A 15,040-nucleotide genomic window follows, 5' to 3' on the forward strand; every position below is an offset into this window, starting at 1 on the left:
AGTCTTTTCTCTCTTTGCCCAGAAGTGTCCCCCAGCTCTCATTCAGACTCGAATGAACAGATGACCTGCTGATTTTATCTCTGTTGGAAAAGGAGCTCTTCCCCCACATGGCCGCTTCTCATCAGTTATTCATGTGGCTCTTGATTTCACTCTGTAGCTAATGGCATTACTTTAGTGAAATTCAACACCTGAAATAAAAATCAAGTAAAACATCTGCATGCAGTCCTTTATATGCATAAATTAAAGAGGGAGAAGACCATTCAATGTGCAGTGTAAGAGCCTAAGGTCGAACCTGGTTACAGGATGGATGGATGGATGGATGGATGAATCAAATTGTTTGAATCAGATTTAGTTTACAATAAATTGTAGCTGGCTGCTGACGGTGGTTGTTCACAGTCCAGGAGTCTGAATCACACACGAAAAAATATGTGCAGAGAGAAAGGGAAGCACAGTAAGGACACAGATTTATGATATTTACATTACCAGTGATCGGCATCCGGCCATTTCCAGCATATAAAGTTGCTAGGCACAAAATGTTTGTGTGCTACATTCGACAAAACCTGTACATGTGGTGTGACATCATGTTCACCAAGGACAAAGCAAAAGATAAATTGATTACACTGAGAAACTCATCTAATTCAGCTGAATATTTTTTTATTATAGTGAGATTCTTACACTCGGAAATAGCCATTTGGATGCTGCTTTACAGTCAGACCTCAGGTACAAGGTAAAATTATGACATATGCTGTGCGACAACTTAGGTGGATGCTATCTAATTACTCAGATCAACATGATTAAAACTTACATGGACAAAAAGATTCAGCAATGGGGCTCGGAGGTTAGAGCCAGTGTTGCAATGCAAGTATTTCTCTGTTAACATAAAACGTGGTTTGATCATTTGCCCTGTAGCAGCCCTCTGGCTTTGGTACCGTACATGTAAACCAGCATCGTGTGCAAAATGCTTAAGTCAGCATCTTCGGGAGTTTTCTCCAAACTTGCTGAGTTTGTGAATCTGCCTTAATTTCTAACCCAATAACAGGAGGCAAATTGTTGTTCCATATTGCACCCGATAAGAATAATTCTCCACTCTGAAAATTACCTTACACCTATTGCCGTCTCAACTTAGAGACTAGCTGCCATAATCTGCATCAGCAAGAAGAATTTTTACAAATTATTATTTTTTTCCTCGGGTAAACAAATCTGAAAATAGCCCGAGATGCACTACTTCACAAACAGCCATAGTTTGTGGAAATGAAACTACAGAGATTTAGTATGTAAAGTATACTATAGATCCATATTAAACAAATGAAATCATGACATCCTCTATATGTCTGCAGCACTACTGTTGAAGTTATTAAGAGTGTAATACCCATGCTTTCCCACTAGATAATGCTGTTTCAGCATGACAAAGACCTCATAATGAAGAGCAACACTTTTTTGTTGCAACATTCGCTCTATTCTTAACCTACTTTGAGGGTGGAAATCCCACAGCTATGTCAAGAAGGACAAAAATAACGCCAAAATAATATTGACTGCAATGGATTGCGTGAAGAATTACTGGTAATAACATAACAATAAGCAACAAGCGGCAAGTTTATCTGTTGAAAAAGTTGCAAAGTGGTGAAGGTGTAAAAGGGGAGGGGTGGGGAAGGGGTGTGGTTACATGAGTTCACATATATATGTGTCATGGCTATTTTTTCACAATCATAAAGAGGAAATATCACTTTGCACATATTGTAAAAGTGTTCGGTACAGAGAGGAAGTTCACTGCGCCCTGCATTTAGAGGGATGTTCAGGGTTATTGGTGTCATTCAGACAGAACTCAGCATCCACTCACACAAAAACGTTCCAGATGTTTTTAGATGAATAGCTCTGTCCTTTTTTGCTGTACAGTATCACAGAAATATTTTAGTGAGTCATGTGAGTTCCTGTAATCCTTTTTGCTTGTGGAAATACATGTAATTAAATTGTAGATGGTAGCAAAAATAACTTAACTTCATGTTTTAGAAACAGAATAGCCAAGGTGATCATTTTAAAAAGTCTAAAATTAGGAACGTGGAGACCGAAAGGAAGAAGAATATCCAGTTCCAACATATGAATGCTAGAAGGAGAAACAATTAAATTTAAAAAAAAAAAAAAAAGGCAAACAAGATATAAGTTCAGAAAAAGGAGTCTAAAATCATGTGATAAAAAAAAGCAGGAAAAACTCTTCTCCAATGTTCCCCTCAGGTCTATATTCTCTCCTGACAAAAAAGTCAGGTTTAATTCATTGATCTATATTAAACCACGAATGTCAGTGTGATCTCTGGAGTAAATCTTTGGGTTAGAACTTATTAAAGGGATCATGCTAATCTCAAACCCAACATAAACTGTGAAGGCTGACTGTAGCTGCCCCAAAACAATACTTCACTTCAAGGAAACAAGATAAAAATGCATTTTCCCAGGCTGGGCCCCATTCATAATGGAGATGTAGAAGACCAAAAGGGAGAAGTGGACATTTTAAAGTAAAACTTTAATTATTGCAAAACAATATGTATAATTTATCTATCAGTAAAGGGAATGTTCCAGAAGAAGAAAGAAAGTTTTTTATTCTGTCTGTGTTTTGTGTAAATGTCATCCCTTCATTTTCACAGTAATGGGTTGATGGGATCTGCCAGATTCATCAGCAACACTTCAATGTAGTTTCTACATCTAAAAACATGAGCTTAACCACATGTTCACAACTAATGGTTGACATTCTGATAGGCGCGAAAGAGAACCTTCATCCTTATTATCATTTCAACCATGTGTTGCTTCCCCATTTTCAAAATAATTTCACATAATTTTCAAAAAGGTTTTGAGTTCAAATGTAAATAAACCTATTGCGAGCAGAGTGACTAATTATCTAGTTATCTAATTATAAAATGTAATGCCTTTTATTTTTTACTGGTTAAATAAAGTGGCATGATGAAGGACTTTATATACTCATGCAGTCAGAATGCAGTCAGGAAATATTTCTTAACACACTTAAGGCAGCAGATTTCTTTGCAACTTTGAAATACTGGGATGAGTAAGTGTCACTCATTGATGTAAGACAGACACAGCAGTTGGATCAGACCACTCAGTCTCCACTCTGACCTTTTTTTGTTCAGAGCTGTTCAGGAAGTTGTAGAGACAGCTGGCCCTTATTGTGAACCCTTCCTCATTGTTTGAGAACTCAGAAAGAAACCAAACGAAAACAAGCACAACCAACACAAAACCTCTAAAACTGGTATGGACAGGAAGAGGATTATGGGATAACAGGATGAACCCCAGATGTTTGCCATAATCATATTGAATGGAAATCGCGCTTTGAAAAAATAAAAAAATAAAAAAAAAATCCAGGACCAAACTATAGCGAAATATAATTATGGATCATATTCATGGTGTTAGGGTTAGGGTACTGTACAGAGGAAATACTTGGCATCAGGGCTCTGACCTTACTGAGGGGCTGTGCCTCAAAAAAATGATAATAATAATAAAATAAATAAATAAATAAAATGCATATATGCAACACATAGATGATTTTCATTTGTATTCTATGTGTGGGCCAATGACTTTGGTTGCTGCTTAGTTTAAATAATACATAGCCGTAATGTCTACTTGGTAGTATGTTCAACCTCAAGTACTGTAAACATTTATTTTTGCGAAGTAAATGTTTACAACTGCATAAAGCTGCATCGAGGTTTGTAAAGCCACAGTGGTAACTGATGGCGGGGAAACAAAGAAAAATGCCAGCAATAGCAGTAAAGTGTCTGAACAACAAGCAAATAAATATCAAAAGCAGAGCATTGTGAAACTAAACCTGCAGAGATGAAGGAGCCTGGTCAATGTAGAAAAACAGCTGAGAAGAAGCAAAGCCAACATTTCACCAACACGGACCTGCAGCTCAGACAAGAGTTTTTCCAACCAACCTTGCATCTGCCTAAAGCTTTCCTCAGCTTTCCTTGGTCTCCCTTCTCTTTATGTGCCTTTATTTTTACTTCTGAAAGCATTCCTTTTCGGGCACTGCTAATAATACTGCAGATAAACTATATTTTGTTGCCCTTGGTTACATTAATTAATTAATGTAATTACAATTACATTCAATTACAATTGTGCATGTGAAAAAGCACTCTCCCTTCTCCGAAGATGGGGGTACCTGCGATCAGCGTATAAGCTTGTGTGATGCAATGAAAACTGACTCTGTACAGGAAATTAACGTTAGTGTGTTTTTAGTCTGTGGTGTCATCTACTACCACATTTCAAAAGATCACAGGTTTCCTGTCTGTATGCACTGCAAGCAACAGTATCTGCATAACCTAATGTCTGAAACACAGCTCCAGAGAGCCTGCAAAGTAAGACTGATAGCCATGGTTTGTTTTATTGTGGTAAGAGTCAAATAAGCTTCTCCTGATTTAATGTCGCTTGCAATTATTCTTGAGTCTGGACTTTATTTGTCTATGATAGGATTCCATGTAGTCCAGCCATTATCTGTACTGCTTATCCAAGTGGCAGGAGGAGGCTGGAGCCCAGCTGACTTTAGGCAGGGTACTTCCTGTCAGACCACTCACGCTCCCAGACTGTGGGCACAGGAACATGGAAACTCCACACTGAAAGACCCCAGGCCAGATGTTCCAGCTGTAAGGCAACAGTTTCCATTACTGTTGAATACTTGCTTGATTTGGATACTTCAGATATTTAAGTAATTTCCTGTAAAAGCAGATTAACCTTCGTCTATTGAGAGGCCTTGTATATATATATATATTTTTTTTTTTTTTTTTTCTTTTTAATTCATGCTAAAGTAAGTGCATTTCATGGTCCCTCTGTCAGCATGCTTCACAGCACAGCTGTGCACTGCCTTTTATCTTTCACTTCTGCATTCCCACATCTCATTGTTGAGAAGTGTAAAATAAGGCACCAACCATCCTGTCTGTCAGTGAGCCGTGGCACAGTTGCATTCAGCACTGAAAATGGCCCTCTCACTTGGAGCTGATACCAAGAAAAGTTGCTGAAAACCTCACAATGTGTGTTTTGTTCCACGAGGCTGTTCTTGTGGACGCCCAGGACATTTCTCCACACTTTAATGTGCAGTGCAGCCCCTATATGCCTGCCTACATCGCACCTTGTGACACAGGCATAGTGAGCGTAAAAAATGTGTCATCACAAGAACATCATGTCCCTTAACGCTGCGCTGTCATTAGCGTTACAAAAAGACAATGTCTGAATCTCATGTTTGTTTTTTTGACTTGCATAAAATAGAAGAGAATAGAGTAGGTCTGTCCACAGGGAATGGGGAATTACTTACATGCACAAATAGCAACCATTGTTAAATTGTCTCTGTCAAAATCATATATATGTCATCGCCATAGTTAACAGGCACTCTGCCTGTGGGAAGGTATATCAGCCAGCATCAGTCTGTAAAACAATGACCATTCTCACAGCCTAAACTCTTCCTGACCCCATTCTCTATCTGCCCCCGAGTTCCATGCAGTAGAAAGATACAATATGATTGTATCATAGCAAAGATACTGGGGAATAAATTAACCCTGGAAAAAGGCAGTTTGAAGACATATTACCGTCATGGAAGAAGTTATTTTTGAGAGGAAGTTCCTGAAAAGAGATTGTAGGTTGTGCTGTGAAATTTTCTCTAGCTGTAATAACCTCTGTGGGTGTGATTCAGAAAGAGGATGAAACCACTCCCCAGAAAATCCCGTCAGCACAGCATGTCAACTCACCATTGGCAGCAGATAAAGATTTACACAGAAAGAGACTGAGACAGACAGAGAAAGGAGAGATTAGTATGTGAAATGACAGACTACTGATTCATGACATTTTTTTATTTTTCATTTGCTGGAATCAGCATGTAGTAGAGCCACTTTTTCCAAAAGTCACAAGACTAATAGAAACAATCGGGCTAACTTTGAAAGAAGAGAAGACAAGAAGAAGAGAGAGTTTTAAATTTCCTCACGCTAACCTGGACAGTGTTTATCTCTTCACCATGGTGGGCAGGTGGAACAGCCTGTTGCTGGGTGAGTTACATCAGTCATCCATTTGTACGCCGGCTGAAATGGAAAATAATGTATTGTGGGGGGGGGGGACTTCTCTGCTCTTAGAAAATGTGAGTACTTTCATCTGCAGCAGTGACAGTCTAAATTCTGAGGGGGAGAAAGAGAGTGACACTGAGCACAGCAGCTTCTTGTGTTTTCAAATGCATGCTGTTTTGACAACACTGACACAGACGATGCCTTTTCTTTTCCTTTAAAGTGATATTTATACACCATGAGCTCATCACACAGTGCTCTCCCAATAGACACACAACATCTGCCCTGCAAAGAAGAAAAAAAACTGTGGTGCCATGGTACAAATTGAAAAAAAAATGTATTTGACTATTTAACTATTCAACAGGTAAGTTTTACATTATGGAAATAAGTTCATCTATTTTAACTGTAATAATATACATAATCGCTGTTTCCTTGTAGCAAAATATGGTAGCAGAGAAAAATTTCATGGTAAACCAATCAGAGGGAGGTGAACCACAAACCCACAGGCAAAAACACACACATGAACAAGTGAGATACATGCAGCAGTGAGACTACAGCATTTACAAACACAAAGTGCAGACAATACAATCTTTTTATTATTTTTTAATTTATTAGGTGTACATTGCAGTTATTTGAAAATATATAATAAATGAATAAACTGTTTGATTTTAAGTTCCATCAAGGAAAAATCAAAAGCTGATATTTTAAAAATGTTGGTACATAAAAAAAAAAAATTGCAAGAGTTACTTTTCCTGGTAACAAATTACTTTTACTATGCTGCAAATAATTTACAAAAACTTGTAACCATAACTAGTTACTTTTTTAAAGCAATGTGCCCAACACTGCCTATAAGTTAGTAAATCTCTTTGTGTTGATAAGTAGATGGTCAGTTTACCTGCTCTACTTTCTGTCTTAGCTGTAACATTTCACAGGAAGAAATAAGGCACAACAAACAATGAAACTAACAAGACGCATGTTTATATCAACAGATAACAGCAGTTATGGTTAGATAAAAATCAGCTGAGTTTGGTGGAAACAGTAGATGCTTCTTAGTGATCAGGATGTGTGACTTTTTGATTAACAATGAGCTGAATTCTTTAGTGATTGTATTAAATTCAACATGTATGAAATCTTGAGTTAAATTTTACGTCATGTAAAAGCGCTCGCTTCCTGTTTCCAATAAACACCCATCTGGTGTCATTTGCAACTACAAAGTTCTCCTTGTAATCTCATTCCAAATGCTGCAATGCTATTATGTGCTTGCACAAGGATCACTGATGTTTCCTCATTTATAGGAAGCAGAGTTCTCCAGACACCACTAAGTCACTGGTTCAGAGTTTTGCATGGTGCTGATGTTGTTGAAACAATCTACGGAAAGGAGAAAAGAGAATTTTTTTTTTTTTTTTTTTTAGTAGAGCCTTTTTGAAACTCTGAACATTTCTGGTGTTATTTATGTGGTCACAGTGGCCCATACAGTGTTGTTATGTAGCTACTTTGAGACATTTAGCAACGAACAATGCAAGTGAGTTGGAGCAGATTGAACATGGGCGCTTGTGTCGTAGATATAGGATTGATATTCAGAAGGTGATGAACTGTGGTCTAACTGATATCTGCTTGCTGTTTCAGCACTGTGCCTCTCTCTCATCGTGATCCGGGCAATTGAATCTTGTCAGAATGGATTCATTATGGGAGAAACGGGCTGCATTGGTATGAATAACAATCTTATCTTCACACCATAAACAAACAGAAATTTGTATGCCATCTGCTTCATTTTGTTCATCTGTGCATTCAGAAATTAGAAAATGATAACATGGTTTGCTGAAGGATTTCAGTGCAGAATTATGAATTGAAAAAATCCCATTTCTTTAATCAAGATGATGATGAATGTGAAGGTGATGAAGGCCAACCTGAGATATGTGGAGAAAATACCCTCTGTTTTAACACAAGGGGCAGCTTCTACTGCCAATGTGCTGACGGTTTCAAATCATCACTGACTGTAAATTTTTCAGCTGTTTCATCTGCAACCTGCACAGGTAAATTGCCTCGAATATGGACTCGATGATGACAGTTAATCTGACTCATTTTTTAAAGCCATTATTTTGGTCTGGAAACTCTGCTCTCACATTTTGTTTTAAGATATCAACGAGTGTGTGGAAGACAAAAACATCTGTGGACCTCATACCAACTGTATTAATGCAAGTCCATCTTACTCCTGCGTCTGTCAAAAGGGATTTCTCTCCATTTCTGGAAAAAATGAGTCTCATGGTAGCAATATTACATGCAGAGGTACGAGGCTCATCAGCATCTGTCACATACAGTGAGAAGTTATGTACAGTGCTTATAAAGTGTACATAATGTGCTGCAGTAATGTGTGACGGGCGTGTCTATTAATGTGTTTTTGTGTTTATTGCATTCTTGCTCCTGATATAGACATTGATGAATGTCAAATGGAAAATGTGTGTGGTCAGAACGCACTGTGTGTTAACACACCAGGCAGTTATCACTGCGCCTGCAATGCTGGTTTTGGACTAAAATCTGGTAAATTGAACTTCACTGGGAATGAAGAGCAATGTGAAGGTAAGAGTCCTGATGAAGTCACTGTTGTAATTATATGCATTCAATAAACAGCTGAGTAGAAGCAGAACAGAAGTAAACCAAAATTAAAACATTTTAGGTTTATTTAGGGGTTTTAGATTCAATTTCTGAGCTACTTATTGTCTGATTCCAGTGCAGGTTGGTTTAGTGAGTCACAGTTTTGACTCTTTCTGATTTGCTTAATGGTTTGGGTTATATATATATATATATATAATCTGTAGAAAGCCATTAAGGATTTTGGACATGAATGTTCATATGAACCTGCATATTCGTTGTACCATTAGCAGTGCAATCATTTTCCCCTGCATGATTTGCTTCCATTTTAGACATTTGTATGATTGATAAGACAATCTGTGGAAATGGAACATGCCGCCATGGAGCCAGCGGCCATTACTGTGCATGCCACTCAGGGTTCACTAACTATGGCACCAACAGCTCCCGCTGCACTGGTACAACAGCACTTAACTCTTTTTCCAAAATGTACTATTACGACACATTTTGTACATGTCAATTCCTGGCACTTTTAATGAATCTAATTTGTTTCCTCAGTGTTAAAGTGTGATGTATTCAAAGACAGAAACGGCCTGACAGAGGTAACATCAAGCACACAGAGATATTTTTATCACTGTTCAATGTATAGTCAAACATTTCCCTGAAAGGCCTGTTGTCCCACTCTCCCCAATTTCACCCCTCCAAGATATTTCAAGTTGCCCGTAGTCTCATGGCACAGTTGAATAAAAGCTGTCTGGAGCTTACAGAGAGCAAAGGCACTGCAGAGTTTAACAGAGAGGACCTATTAAAGGTATGGCTGCATTATTATTATAATTATAATGAGCTATTATCAGGCCAATTCCCCCATAACCCTATCTCATGACCAGAACAGAAACAGGAAGTTCTGGCCCTTAAGATTCTGTCATGTGGCGTACAGATGTCTGTGCACATCCTTGTAGACTGTTTATGCTGACCTGAAGTTGAGTGCAGCCTGAAAGTCTGATTCTGTCGGATTCTGTCTCCTGTTTCTGTGCGCTGTGATTGCAGAGACTGATGTATATGATTGACGAGCTCTTGTCAAGCAAAGCCCTCAATAATAACAGGAAAGTCTCCACCTTTCTGGACATAACAGAGAACACTCTGAAGCTGATGGGACCCTTCATTGAGACCCCGGGAAGAAAGACATCTTCCAGTTACACAGGTTATATTCATTTACATTGTAGTTATTTTTATTCTTTGCTCTTTTTGCCTTCTCCCTCACTCACCTCATTCTCTTTATTAATTCACAAAGACAACTTGACCTCTTAGGAGCTTTGCTCTTCTTCTGATGTAAAGCTGATCCTCTGAATAACTGTATACAGAGTTGGAGTTGTTGGTGCATAAGGGAAATGACTTACCCAAGGGGCCAGTGACGCTATCATCTAACCATGCTAAGCTGGACATCCAGTTGGAGACAGCTGCAGGAGATCCTTCCTTCTACCCCGGTATTAATCATACCCAGTGAACACATTTCTTTCCTCATTCATTGACACACAGATCACTTGTGAACGTTGTGAATGTAATGGAGAGTCACCTGCTCCGAATGTAACAGGCTTTACGACAGTGTCCTTGCTGAGCTACAAAAACCTGGAAGACTTTGCAAATGGCTACTTTGGCCAGATGAAATCACTGAAGAATGAAAGCTTTGAGATGAACTCCAAAGTGGTGACTGTCTCTGTCAGCAACAGATACACAAGCAAGCTCGAAGAGTCTGTTAACTTGACTTTCAACCATCTGAAACAGGTAAAGAGGAACAACTATTCCTCTTATTTTCTGTTTTGGGCTTTGCAAGGCAAACGTTGCATCCACAGTGGCTTCTATGTTATTATGAACTGCTGCATTGATTTCTTTTACAGTCAAATGAAATTCACATCTGCGTTTTCTGGGATTCCTCGGACACCGATGGGGCATGGTCCACTCAAGGGTGCACATTGGTGGCGTCCACCAGTGATTACACTGTGTGTTCCTGCACCCATCTTAGCAGCTTTGCTGTGCTCATGGCTGTCTATGAGATTGAGGTTCAAACTCTCAATTATATACACAATATATACAATTTTTTTTGAGTTTAGGCTTAAAAGTTACGTCCATCTGTTTACAATGATGTAACACTACTCTTTCCCAAATAGAACAAGTTTGAGTTGCAGCTGATCAGCTGGGTGGGTATGCCCCTCTCACTCATCTGCCTCTTCATCTGCATTCTGACGTTCTCTATGATCCGCTCCATCCAAAGCCCTAGAACCACCATCCACCTGCACCTCTGCATCAGCCTCTTCATTGCCATTTTCATTTTCCTTGTGGGCATCTCTCAAACAAAGAGCAAGGTAAATAATCAAAGTTTAATCAACATATGTGCCGTTCAGATTTCTGTGCTGATGAGTGTTGCTTTTGACACATTTTATCGGAGTAGGTGCAAAATAACCTACGAACAGCTACTAAATGATTTATGAAGAAAAATTCAGTGTGTAGTTTTTCCGTGTTTCTTTCTCCCAATTCTGCAGCACTCTTTGACCTTTTATTTCCCGCTGTCATGCTCATTTCTTCCCCTACTGCTTTAGGTTGGCTGTGCATTGGTTGCCGGACTGCTGCATTTCTTCTTCCTGGCAGCGTTTTGCTGGATGTGTCTGGAGGGCGTCCAACTTTTCAGGATGGTAGTCCTGGTGTTTAACACCAGTTTCAAAACCTTACACATGATGGCAGCTGGCTACGGAGTCCCAGCTGTAATTGTCGCCATCTCCATCTCAATAAATCCCAGTGGATATGGAACTGAGAGATAGTAAATTCCACCTCCTGATGCTAATCCTTTTTTCATTCTCAATTCAAGCATGAATAAAAAATGTTGACATTACTCAATTAATTCTCAATATCCATTGCAGTTGCTGGTTAGGCCTGGAATCGATTTGGAGTTTCTTCGGTCCTGTGTGTTTCATCCTCATTGTAAGAGAAATAATCTGACTTTTTGGCCTCTGCAAATCACAAAGATATACTCCGGTGATATTAAAATTAAATATGCGTATGTATCTATATATTCCTTTACCTTTCAGATTAATATCTTCTTCTTTCTCATCACTGTGTGGAAGTTGGCACAGAAGTTCTCCAGCTTAAACCCTGACCTCAACAAATTGCAGAAAATAAAGTGAGTAACTCTTAAAAACTACCTGCTAAAATCAGGCACATGTACACTGTATATGTGCGTGTAGTTTGTATATGTAGGTCATGTGGAAACAAACAGGCTTTTTCCTGTGACTGAGTGTTAATACGGCTCAGATTTGATCCACGTGTGTGTTTGTTCCCTGCAGGGCATTTACTATTACTGCAGTGGCTCAGCTGTGCGTGTTGGGCACCATGTGGATCTTTGGATGCTTCCAGTTTGAGGGGGGCTCCATAGTCATGTCCTACCTGTTTACCATCTTTGGCAGCCTTCAGGGGGTTTTGCTCTTCGTCATGCATTGTCTGTTTTCTAAACAGGTCGGTGATGTCCCTCTCAAAATTAGGGAACAAGCTGTGCTGCTCTTCTGCGTCTAATTCACATTTTTATTTTAGGTGAGAGATGAATATGCAAACATCCTGTCCAGATGTTGTGCCCCACGGAAGAAGTTCTACTCAGAGTTTGGCTCTTCCCATTCCAGCAAAGCACATGTGAGCAGTTATTTGTCATCAATGCTTTTCTGATTATTATCTAATAGTTGCGACATTGTGATATTCTGAATTACATGTGACACAGCGCAGTATTTGATTGTTAATCTATTTCCACAAAGTACTGATTTCTAACAATAAATACATCTGTTTTCTCTCTTTGTAAATGTGACATGCTGTAGTTGCTGAAAGCGACAGTAGAATTAAGCCAAACATTTAATTTGCATTTGGACAGCACAGTTTAACATTAATAGCATTCATACTTTAGTTGATTAAGAGGCATAATGAGGCTAATTTATTGGCTGTTTGGAGTTGGACAGCTTTCAAATCTAAACACATCGTTCTCGACGATGGTTGAGGATGGCAAAGTATTGTAAAAGCTGAGCCCGCTATAATAATATAATCTCATAAGTGTCTGACTCATCTGAGCGCTCTGTTTTGTCATCCGCAGGGAACTAAGAGCAGCCAGGACACCGGAGAATCTCACATGTGAGGATCTAAACATTGACTTAAGAGCAAACAATGACTTGTTTTCTGAATGTCACAGCCAGATACTGCACTGCTATCTGTGGTCGATGCACCAGACTTCACTGCTTGATGCTGTAAAGAATATCTTTCATTCACACAAGCTGGTTTTAATTTTGTTAAAATATACAGAGGGAACTGTTGGTTTCCATAATTTGAAATTGGAAATTGGGGATTTCCTTTAAAATTTGAAAATACTGTTTATTTTGTGAGTAAGTTTCATAATAGCTGAGTATCTTGATATATGAGCAAAACCATGTATATGCCCAATGGCTCAAGTCAGTAATATGCTTCACTTTCTTATACTTTTGGACAATGGTAAAAGTTGTCATTTTAGAAAAAGGATCTCCAAATGATTCAATATTTCATGTGTTAGAATTTTTCTTTATTGGCCAAAATATCAAAGTAATAGATGGTATTAAGACCTGTTTTATCAGGTACATCAAGGCATATGGGTACTTAAACTTAAACTAACAAAGGCAAGCCAAGTATTTTTTTTATAGGAGGAAAGCACTTTCTTTTATCCACAGTATTTAAATTGTGACCATGATGAAAAAAGGAGGACAATAATGGGGGATAATATAGGGATGGATTTTAAATATACATTTGTGTATATATTGCTGGGTATTTCTATATATTTGACTGCACTTTTCTCCATTCAGCATGATGTCACATCTTTAACATATCTAGAAGTTTTTATGTACTGAGTTCAAATAGGTTTCAAAACTTGAATTTTCATTATTTTCTGTCTATGATGTATTAGTAATGTTGTGTGCTGTGTTTTATAGCACATTAAGAATTAATGCTATCTCTAAAAAATACATATATTTACCTACCTTTACCTTCCTATATATATATTGTGTTTCAGTGTGTCAGTGTTATTATGTGTGTGTGTTACACAAAGCTTTAAGCTAAATAAAAAAAAATTTTCTCACTCATGTCCCCACCCATTTTATCTCAAATATAGATTAAATAACTTTTGAAATACAAATAAACCTCATTACTATGTCAGAGCCCATTTCAGCAGGAACAGCGTATGCAACAGCTTCTTTCTCTCCACCTTAATGCCCGTCTCTCTGTTCTATAGTACTTTGCTACACACTGCTGAAGTGCTTATCTGCCTGGTTCACAATGAAGATAGAAACAGTTGTACATCCAAAGGAAATTGAAGTCTCTTCCCTTTTTTCCTGTTTAGGTCAGATCACGGGCATGATAGCTTCAAAAACAAATGAATTTCATCAAGCAAATAAAAACATTTATATAGTAAATTTCGCATTTACTAGCTACATTTGTATATCTGAAACATTTGAAAATGATGTTCAATTTAGGATCCAAGTATTTTTTTTTAATCACAAGCAGTATTCGACAAAATATCTAACAAGGCTTTGGACATCCTATAATCATGATACTCTTCCAAACTGCTCTGATGTCTGTCACGGTACAGCATGACTCATGTGATTGGGAATTATCAGAAAGATTTATAAAATATTAGCAACAGTTTGCTTTGAATTCAGCTGGTCAAGCAGTCATCCAAAACTGGATCAATACTGCGCAATCAAAGTAAGAACATAAGATCACTTATAGTTCAAAGCATGAGTGGAGATGGGTGGAAAAGAGGAACCCATCCAGAGAGGGCATGTGGGAAGTAAAATACGGGTCTAGAATATCGAGGTAAAACAGCTGCCAAAGCTCTGGTGAGAGAAAGAGATGGAGGGAGAGAGAAACTATCCAAGTGTCACGGGAGGAGGGGGACAAAGAGAGGAAGGAGAACAAGAGTATATGAGCAGGGTAAAAAGTGATTAGGGAGTGTGATAAATCAGAAAGATGCATTTATGTGGATTTCTCAGAAAGTGTTGTTTATTATTCCTAAATGAATGAGAAATATTAATTTTTTTCAATTTTTAATGACCAGATTTTGTGTAGCCTTGCACAGTTTTCTGTGTATTTCTGAATCACAACCATCGTGGTTTCAGAGGCAACGTTGATCACATCCCCTCAGTTCAGAATATAACCATGGATTTACCAGCCTGTTCCTTATTAATTTCCTCACCCACTCCTCCTGTTACTCCCTCTGAAGCTGCAGCAACCTTTTTTTTCTATAAGAAATATAAAAATGTAAATGTCTGTCAAATAAAGGACTTGATTAGCTGTAAATTACTTATGTGGGCACAAGGAAGAGCAGTGGCATTTATTCAGCTCCAAATGACCTTTTTTAA

General features: G+C 38.3%; 1 protein-coding gene across 1 annotated transcript; it reads left to right on the forward strand.

Annotated features, from left to right (window-relative positions):
- Positions 1-5,726: 5,726 nt before the first annotated feature.
- Positions 5,727-13,752, forward strand: adgre5a (adhesion G protein-coupled receptor E5a). Its single transcript, XM_029508656.1, has 19 exons — positions 5,727-6,029; positions 7,668-7,748; positions 7,916-8,074; positions 8,178-8,327; positions 8,472-8,618; positions 8,963-9,085; positions 9,186-9,229; positions 9,334-9,438; positions 9,675-9,828; positions 9,989-10,111; positions 10,219-10,409; positions 10,523-10,684; positions 10,793-10,987; positions 11,222-11,439; positions 11,540-11,600; positions 11,708-11,799; positions 11,963-12,131; positions 12,207-12,302; positions 12,751-13,752. Exons 1-19 carry the CDS (start codon positions 5,999-6,001, stop codon positions 12,790-12,792), a joined length of 2,343 nt encoding a protein of 780 aa, XP_029364516.1. The 5' UTR covers positions 5,727-5,998; the 3' UTR covers positions 12,793-13,752.
- The last annotated feature ends 1,288 nt before the right edge of the window (positions 13,753-15,040 follow it).

This window comes from Echeneis naucrates, chromosome 8 (genome assembly GCF_900963305.1).
Source record: "Echeneis naucrates chromosome 8, fEcheNa1.1, whole genome shotgun sequence".
Classification (NCBI taxonomy): domain Eukaryota; kingdom Metazoa; phylum Chordata; class Actinopteri; order Carangiformes; family Echeneidae; genus Echeneis; species Echeneis naucrates.